This window comes from Alexandromys fortis, unplaced genomic scaffold (assembly GCF_014885135.2).
Source record: "Alexandromys fortis isolate MF-2015 unplaced genomic scaffold, M_Fortis_MF-2015_v1.1 scaffold_10, whole genome shotgun sequence".
Classification (NCBI taxonomy): Eukaryota; Metazoa; Chordata; class Mammalia; order Rodentia; family Cricetidae; genus Alexandromys; species Alexandromys fortis.
The window spans coordinates 21,896,814-21,906,208 of record NW_026067895.1 but is presented as its reverse complement, the minus strand read 5'-3'; the positions used below and the strand labels follow the sequence as shown (position 1 = coordinate 21,906,208).

Sequence of the window (9,395 nt, the reverse complement as noted above, 5' to 3'; positions counted from 1 at the left end):
AATAAGAACCACACGCACACAAATTTTAAAAAAGTAAACACACAGCTTGTTGAACATATCCTCCTAGGCAGGGTATAAACAAGATTTCTTTTTCACTGTCTTATAAACTTCCACCCAGAGCCTAGATTGTTCCCTTTGAGGCTAGTATGATCCCTTACTTTGGCTAAGTTTCTTACACACTGAGGTCTTTTCTTCACTCTGGTTGTATCTGCACTCTGTTTCTATAAATACTCTTGGTTTTTCCATTTGATTCCTGTTCTTGCTTTGAACAATATTATCTTTCCCCAAATCTGGGTTTTTATCAAGACCTTACAATGCCTTTGAGCTTTGCTGAAATTGTTATATGATGGTCCTTATAAAAAAATGAAGTCAGTTCAGCCAATACCATTGAATCCCAGTTTCAGTTAAGCCTTGTTATTATTTTAACTAAATTACTAGTTTCCTGGAAAAATAATGTGATGAGATCATATTATAATAAACTTTTATTTGGTAAGTCATCTTACGGACTCAAAATCAAACAATTTACTTCAGCAACAGAAAGTAAAATTTCAATCAATCTCCCCCATCAAAACCCTGCTCCATAACTGAAGTCCAAATCCCATGAATTACATTACTAAAGGGGTTGGGGGAGACACTAAACTTCCACAGGAAGACTGTATAAACTTGTCATCAGTTAAGTACATATTAGACAATATTCAAATACCATACTCAAAAGTACAACCCAGTCCCTAAAACTACCTGAAAAATCTAAATTTAATAGGAAATTTTTACTTAATTAATCTCAGAAAATTATCATTTCAAGTATGTAACAATACTAGTTACATTATATAAACTTATAAAATCCAAAGCCAGTAGGCAAGTTACCAGTATTGTTGTAAAAGTTTTTAAAATCCATTTAGCTCTGTTTTAAAACAAACATTCTGCATTGGAATCTTCAGAATTTTCTAGTATCTTGAATATCCCTGTTTTCTCTTTAATCGGTCTTGAGGCCTTCATTTGATCTAAGAGAGAAACATTAGGACGCATACATTTTTTTAAAGACATAATAAAATTTTTTAAAAATCATAAGAACTCTCTAATATGATGCTGAAACACAAGTCCTCTCTCCAAAATATAAAAAATCCATAGAAATGTGGGATACTCTTGCATTTACCCATAGAGCTCCCTGTAACACTGTCTTTATTACAGCTCCAAACAGCACAGAGGAAACAATATGATGCCTCATTTTTGCTGGTCCAAATCTATATATTTAAAGATCTTTATTATGAAAGGGGACAGATCAGTTTAATATGTAGAAGTATTCATGGTTATAATTTCAAGACAGATGTTTGATTTTTAAGTCTCTAACAAAAGAGAAACAGCAAGGAACAGGACTTACTAAATGTTAATGTGGGAAATCTGAACAGAGACACAAAGAAATAAGCAGAGTCGAAGGAGACTGGTGTGGGAAGTCCTTCTGTACATGTGCTGCTTTTATTGGTTAACGAATAAAGAAACTGCTTTGGAGGGCAGAATAGAGGTAGGTGGGGGAAAACTAAACTGAATGCTGGGAGAAAGAAGGCGGGGTCAAGAGATGTCATGTAGCTTCCACTGGGAGCAGGCAAGCCTGAACCTTGCTGGTAAACCACAGCCACATGGCAATATACAGATTAACTGAAATGGGTTAAATTAAGATATAAGAGCTAATAGAACAAGAAGCTAGAGCTAATAGGCCCAGCTGTGATTTAATTAATACAATTTCTGTGTGGTTACCTTGGGAGCCTGGGCAGCCAGGAACAAACAAGTGGCCTCCCTACAACAGAAGTGGTCATGTAGTTGCTCAAGGAGTAACATGCTGTACTGGTAAACCACAGACTCATGCCAATACACAGATTAATAGAAAAGGGTTAATTTAAGATGTAAGAGCTAGCTAGGAATATGCCTGAGCCATTGTCCAAACAGTGTTGCAAATAATGTAGTTTCTGTGTGATTTTTTTGGGTCTGGGAAGCTGGGAAATGAAAGGACAGTCTCTGTCTATAAAATGTTGTGAACAATTATGGCTGAATGTACTACACAAGGCTTCATTACACTATTTTCTGTATGTTTTAAAGTTTTCATTATGAAAAAGACCAATACTCACCTATGAGATCACTTCGATCTAATAACAATTCTAGGTCTTCATCACTAATGACCTTCTCTCTTGATCCTTTTACTTCCCTATAAAAACAACATCCAAATATGATATATCAGACTATACTTAGAACTATGCATTACATTTTTCTAAATTAAGAAATGCTGGAGGAGCTGGAGAAATGGGTCAGAGGTTAAGAGCACTGACTGATCTTCCAGAGGTCCTAAGTTCAATTCCCAACAACCACATGGTGGCTCACATCATACATGCAAGTAGAACACTTATCTACATGATATATAAATAAATCTTTAAAAGAGTAGGGATGGAGCAAGAAATGTTGCAGACTAGACAGGTAACTCAGGGGTTAAGAGTACTGATTGGTCTTCCAGAGGACCTGTGTGCCATTCACAGCACCCACCATGTAGCCAATAACTGTCAACTTTAACTCTAGTTCCAGGGGATCCAATGCCCTCTTCTTGCTTCTATAGGCACCAGATATGCACATACTGTAGATATACATGCAAGAAAAACATCTGTATAGATGAAATAAAAAGTTAGAAAATTTTGGGCCAACACAATGACTTAGTGGGTGAAGGTGCTTGCCACCAAACCTGATGACCTGAGCTTAATCCCCAAGACCCACATTGCAGAAGAAGAGAACCTAGCTGTGCTTTGACCTCCATACAGGCCCACCTATACACCTAGCTATATATATTATAAAATTTAGAGAAAACTTACCTTTCATAATCTCTAGATTTTAATAATTCCATTAATTCCTTAGGATCTAAGAAATTCTTAGACTGACTTAACCCAGACTGACCACCTTTGAAATGATCTGGAAAGGGAAATAAAATCAAAACAAACAAATCAACAAATTTATTCTATAAATTTCTTTGAAAGCTACAATCTATTACAAACCAGGAACGAGGCTTAAAATTTGAAAGAAAATTTAACATTTACTAATTATGTTTTATGCCATTTCATTCATGGGCCGATAACTTTCAAAAGATTTTTTTTTTCAGACTGTCATAAAAGAACAATGGAAAACCCCTTAGTTCTTTCTAGAAGTATAAATTTTTTTGGAAATTTAGAAAAGGTTTGATATTTACAAACAGATAAACACAGTCCCTCTATAAAAACCACATATTAACAATGATTCAAACAGCTTATTCATAATAAACACAATCTAGCTTATTCATAATAAACACAATCTGGGAGTATTTCAAATGTCCATCAACAAGTAAATGAACTACTAAGTTTAATAAAATTGCTCTAATATATAACATATAGATGAATCTCAAAATATAACAAAAACAGAAAAACAGCATAGCTGAACAGTGGAAAACTACTTAACATTTATGTATTTTATTATATGTATAAACTGCATTTCATTAAGTCTGTATTTTTATATTCCTTAATATTTTAAAATTAGTATCTTCAAATACTGCAAACAGACTTAAGAATACATAATCACAGATAAAAATCTATGTAAACTAAAACTAGGTTCAACATTTAATTATAATTTTATCAAATTTTTTAACACAGGTTAAAAATTTTTAAAGACAAGGCTCATTTTACTCACGCTGAAATTTTTAACTAAAACCTAAATTTTCTACCAAGTCAAATTAATTTTATCTCAAATCTAACCTGCTTTTCCATCAAAACTAGGTATGAGGGCCAACAAGTTTGATGATCTGAATTAAATGCCTGAAACCCATGTAAAGGTAGGAAAGAAACAATTCTAAAATTATCCTCTGACCACTATACCTGTGAGTGCATACACCCATATACATACAACCATACATAAACACAAAATAATAAAGACTATGAAGTTAAAAAATAGCAATGAGCCAGTAAGTGCAGGCAGAAAACTATTATAAAAAATTGCAGCCGGGCGGTGGTGGCGCACACCTTTAATCCCAGCACTCGGGAGGCAGAGGCAGGCAGATGTCTGTGAGTTCGAGGCCAGCCTGGTCTACAAGAGCTAGTGCCAGGACAGGCACCAAAGCTAGAGAAACCCTGTCTCGAAAATAAAAAAAAAAAAATTGAAATCCTAAGTTCAATTTTTCCTTAGGTAGCCACTGTGCTACTTAATAAAATTTTATGTTACATGAGTAAAAATAGAACTATCCTTGGGCAGACAGTGGTGGTGCACACCTTTAATCCTTCCTATCACTTGAGAGGCAGAGGCAGGTAGAAATTAGTTTAAGCTTGGTACATATAAGTGAATTCCAGCACAGTCAGTCAGGGATACACAGAGAAACACTGTCTTGAAACATTCCAAAAAAAAGGGGGGGGGGCTTCCCAAGAAATCTTGGAAAATAAGATATGAAGCTCCTTACTCATTTTCCCCTTCCAAAGAATCTATTCTACACTAAATGGAATTTGATATTTGATATTACTACTATGAAAACCATTGGCATCTAATATTCAGCATCTTGAAAGGTCTTAAGTTTTAAAGGTTTTGGTAAACAAATATCTTACCAGAAATATGCAAAGCATTATGTTAAGTTTTATATGACAGATTTGGGGACATTATACCAATGAACTCCCAAAGGTTCATTATTCTTGACCCTTTCCCTTAATAGTTATCTAATCCCTGAGTCTCTGTCTATGAACAGCAACTCAATGTATGCTGTCAGTAGCTCCAAATCCCCTATCACACATTTAAATCCTGTGTCATCAAGCTGTATTAGTTTTCTTTAGAAAGTAACAAAAACGGAAATTCTTAACACACAAAAACATCACTTACATGCAATGTTACCTGTAATAGCGCTTACAGGGCTGGAGAGATGGCTCACGTTTAGAGCACTGTCTACTTTTACAGGGGACCTGGTTTCAGTTCCCAGCACCTACATAGAGGCTCACAACCCTCTGTACTTCAGGTTCAGGTGGGTCAACACCCTTGTCTGGTATCCCTAAGCATTAAGCTTGCACATGGGGCACAGACATACATGCAGGCAATACACATATACACAAAAATAATAAAATTATTATAAACAAGTTAAAAACCATTTACTTTTATGGATGATAAGCTTCTCCAGTTTTCTCTTAGCAGCTGCTCTTTCCACAATTTTCTGATCAATAGTATTTGCAGTTACAAGGCGATATACAACAACTGGCTTTGTCTGACCAATCCTATGGCATCTATCTTGGGCCTGGAGATCAGACTGGGGATTCTTAAAGATGAAAAGAAAGGTACAGTTAGCAGAATCATGTTAAAATTAACTTAAACTTGTGGGGCAGTTGTAGCGCACACCTTTAACCACAGCACTATGGGAGCAGAGGCAGGTGGATCTCTGAGTTCAAGGCCAGCCTGAGTGAGTTCCAGGACAGCCAGAGATACAGAGAATTTCTGTCTTAAAAAAACTTAAAAATAAAAACGTAAACTTATGAAATCTTGGTAAAACAGTCAAGTAGATGATAAACTTTGAAGTGATTTTTAGATGCACTTTAAATTCCAGAAGGACTGCATCAGTTACCACTCAGACAGAACAGGTGTACAAATTTCTATGTAAATGCTCCCACAGGTTACAGAGAGATGGCTCAATGGGGAAAACCTAAAAACCTCAGTTTAATCCTCAGGTATAGTGGGATAGTATTTGTGTTTAAATAAATAAAGCTTGCCTGAAATCAGAAAGCAAAACAGCCAAAAGTCATCCTTTACAGGCCAGGGAGTGGTGGTGCATTCTTTTAATTAGGATCTCTGTGAATTCAAGGTCACCCTGGACTACGTAAGATTGAGTCTGTCTAAAAGAGAAGCAGAGCTCACTATGTTGAACCCCAGTATCTGTCTCTGGGACTTTATTATTCATGCTACAGGATTCACATGGTGAACTAACTCCTATATGTCGTTCTCTGATAGCTACTTGTCTTTCTCTCTCTCCTCTTACTGACTTACACACACACACACACTGAATGTGTTTCAAAAAAAATTATTTTTAAAGATTTATTTATTATGTATACAGTGTTCTGTCTGTGTGTATGCTTGCTGGCAAGAAGAGGGCCCCAGATCTCATTACAGATGGTTGTGAGTCACCATGTGGTTACTGGGAATGGAACTCAGGACCTCTGGAAGAGCAGTCAGTGCTTTTAACCTGAGCCATCTCTCCAGCCCTCAAAATTATTTAATACTCTGAAAGTATCTTATTTTTATAGGCAGAAAACTTGATGAAAAGTTCCTACCTGCAAATAGGCATTTAAATGCAATTGTAATATATGTAATAAAGGATAAAAACTTCAGAACATATAGTCAGTATATTGCTATACTTCTTACCCAATCACTGTCATAAATGATAACCGTATCCGCCGCTGTCAAATTAATGCCTAAACCACCAGCTCGTGTACTCACTAAGAAAAGAAAAACATCTGGATCCATGTTGAAACTGTATATCTAAAAGCAAAAGGAACATAAACATAAGCCATTAAAATAAAAAAAAAAAAACTTTAAAACTGACTGGGGTGGAAAGCATTAATTTTAAATACCACTGTCTTTTTCAAAACTAGGAAACAATTATAGTAGCTAATAAAATCTCTGCATGTATAAACTTTACTTTTCAAGCATTTATACTATACATGATATTTTTATTTTGTTAAAGCTATATGTCATACTCAGTAACAAAAGAAGTAAAAACAGTGAAAAAGATGGCTCAGCCAGTAAAGTACCTGCAAGATGATTTGAGTTCAGATCCCTGGCACCTATGAAAATGTCACTAACGACAGAGCTGGTGGAAGAAACTTAAATGGCAGAGACAGGCTGATCCCTGTAGCTCACCAGCCTGAGAGCCTAGCTAATTAATGAGCTCTATGCTCAATTGTTGTCTTGGTGCATGCATATGTGCAAACCCACACAACCAACATATACATAAAACAACACAAACACATACAAATAATGGAAACAGTGTAAGAAATGAGATGGATAGAAAGCTTGCTTCACTAGAAGGAGCGCACTTTCTGGGTTTATGGTAATTTTTAATCTCATTAGAGGTATGGAAAAAATTTTGCTCATGTCACTCAAAAACAACATTACATACTTTGCTTCATGATAAGTAACTCTTATCCTAAACCATGTAAAAGTCAACGAAGAATATGCAATTTAAACGCACAAGGATAGATAGATAGTCATGCACGGTGGTTCACACTTATAATTACAGCAGTCGGAAGGCTAAGTGCTCCAATATGAGCCACACTCTAGTTCAAAGCTGGCCAGGACCAAACAAACACTGCAATTATGTCACACAAAACATTGCCCAGCAAAAAGGCTCCAGGGTAAAAGGCTCTTGTCTCCAAACTTGACAACAAGAGTTCAATCCCTGTAACCCACATGACAGAAACCACAAAGAAATGCTTTAAAAATAGAGGTTGGAGATAATGTAGTGAGTAAGAATGCTTATTTCTCTCCCAATGGCTGGATTCAGGTCCCGGAGCTTATATAACCTCTTCTAGGATTCACAAGCACCAAATCTTAAAAAAAAAAAAAAAAAAAAAAAAAACAAACCTAGCCAGGCATTAGCGGCTCATGACTTTAAGCACTCGGGTGCCCAAGGCAGGTGACTCTGAGTTTGAGGCCAGTCTGGTCTACAGAGAGTTTCAGGACAGCCAGAGCTACACATAGAAACCCTGTTTCAAAAACAAACGACAACAACAAAAATAAAATAAAGGAATGCTGATTAGATGCAATGGACTGATGTATCTCAGGTGATGAAAAGGAGCAATGGTTAACAGCAGGTTCTAGATGGAGTAATAGTAGTCAACTAAGTCCTCTAACTGCCACACACTTAAAATGTTCATGCTAAAAGTTGAAAAATGGGATAAAAATCAGAAAGCAATGCCTTATTATCTACAGTAGTGCTTAAGTAGGACATTATTATATCTAAGACTGTGCCAGAAGATTACATGTATATGAGACTCAAAACTAAGATCTGTTAGTACTAAATGAAAATGCTTGTCTTTGATCCTATCACAGGGATTAATTCAACGATGACGAGAAGTGACAAAGAGAATTTCATGTGTATGGACTTACATTTTTTTCTCTTTCTGAGTAAGACATGGACCCATCAAGTCTGCTAAATGTGAAGTTTCTAAGCTGACAATAATCCATCAAGATGTCCAACATGCTTGTCATTTGTGAAAAAACCAGCACCTGAAATTTAAATACATCTTAATGTCTATACTGACTCATGATAAACTAAATGGTTAAAATTCTTATCAGAAATGCCCAACCTTGTGACCTCTTTTTTTAAGTTCTGGCAGCATTCGATCCAAAATCAAGAACTTCCCAGAATTTGTTACTAATTCTTCATCAATCTTAAAAGTAGACAAGAAAAAGGAAGAAAATTGTTACTTTAATGACCAATCATTTGCCATTTTAATAGTTCACTTCTTTCTTGAGACATGGTCGCCTTGACTAGCCTGACTCTCAGAAATTCACATGCCTCTCTCTCAAGTGGTAGGTGAATTGGGATTAAAGGCATGTGCTGTAACACCCAAGGGCCTTAATAGTTCAATTTTAATGACAAGTGACTATTTGGTCTTTTTAAACTGAAAGTTACTTTCCAAGAAAAAAAAAAAAGACTCTAAAGGGGGAAAATAAACCGTAACTGACTAAATTATTAAAGTCTAATTGTGAACTTATCAATGAAATATAACACTTTGTATAGCAGGTATGGTGGCACATGTCTGTAATCCAAGCACTTAGGGGACAGAAGCAGGAGGATCGAAATCCAAGGTTAGGCTCAGTTATATAGAAGGCTTGAGGCCAGTCTCAGTTAAAAAATAAAAATTGGACAGAAATCCCAACAAGCCAGCCCTTCAATGTTACACACAAAGCTGTCCTGACTTTCCATAGGTGTGCTGTGGTATACACACAACACACATATACACACTAATAGTAATAAATAATTTTTAAAGGAAATACTTTGTAGCTAAAGATCTCCTTTAGCAATTAAAAGAATATTTACTACTCTTCCAGTTCCCAGCACTTTCCAGGCTGTTCATAACCACCTATAATTCCAGTTTCAGAGGTTCCGATCTCTTCTGGCCTCCTCAGGCACATGTGCACAAAGCCACCCACAAACACACAGGTATACACATATAACTACAATATAAACACAAACTAGGCAAGGTGGTACATGCCTTGAATTCCAGCACAGACAAGCAAATACAGACAACATAAATCTCTTGTGCATTTTAGGCCAGCCTACTCTAGTACAGAGTGAGTTCCCTGGCTACAAAGTTAAAACCCTATCTCAAAAAAGGCAAAAAAAAAAAAAAAAAAAAAAAAAA

The 9,395-nt window shown here is 35.9% G+C and overlaps 1 protein-coding gene across 1 annotated transcript in view; it reads right to left on the bottom strand.

The window, feature by feature from the left end:
* Nucleotides 1-464: 464 nt before the first annotated feature.
* Hells (helicase, lymphoid specific) overlaps nucleotides 465-9,395 on the bottom strand; it is a 30,124-nt gene continuing 21,193 nt past the window's right edge. Inside the window, exons 8-14 of the mRNA XM_050160396.1 lie at nucleotides 8,334-8,445; nucleotides 8,134-8,253; nucleotides 6,388-6,504; nucleotides 5,131-5,290; nucleotides 2,850-2,946; nucleotides 2,121-2,197; nucleotides 465-1,001 (exon numbers count right to left, since the gene is read on the bottom strand). Of these exons, the coding sequence (XP_050016353.1) occupies nucleotides 907-1,001; nucleotides 2,121-2,197; nucleotides 2,850-2,946; nucleotides 5,131-5,290; nucleotides 6,388-6,504; nucleotides 8,134-8,253; nucleotides 8,334-8,445 (778 nt within the window). The 3' untranslated portion in view covers nucleotides 465-906. The remainder of the gene's footprint in view (nucleotides 1,002-2,120; nucleotides 2,198-2,849; nucleotides 2,947-5,130; nucleotides 5,291-6,387; nucleotides 6,505-8,133; nucleotides 8,254-8,333; nucleotides 8,446-9,395) is intronic.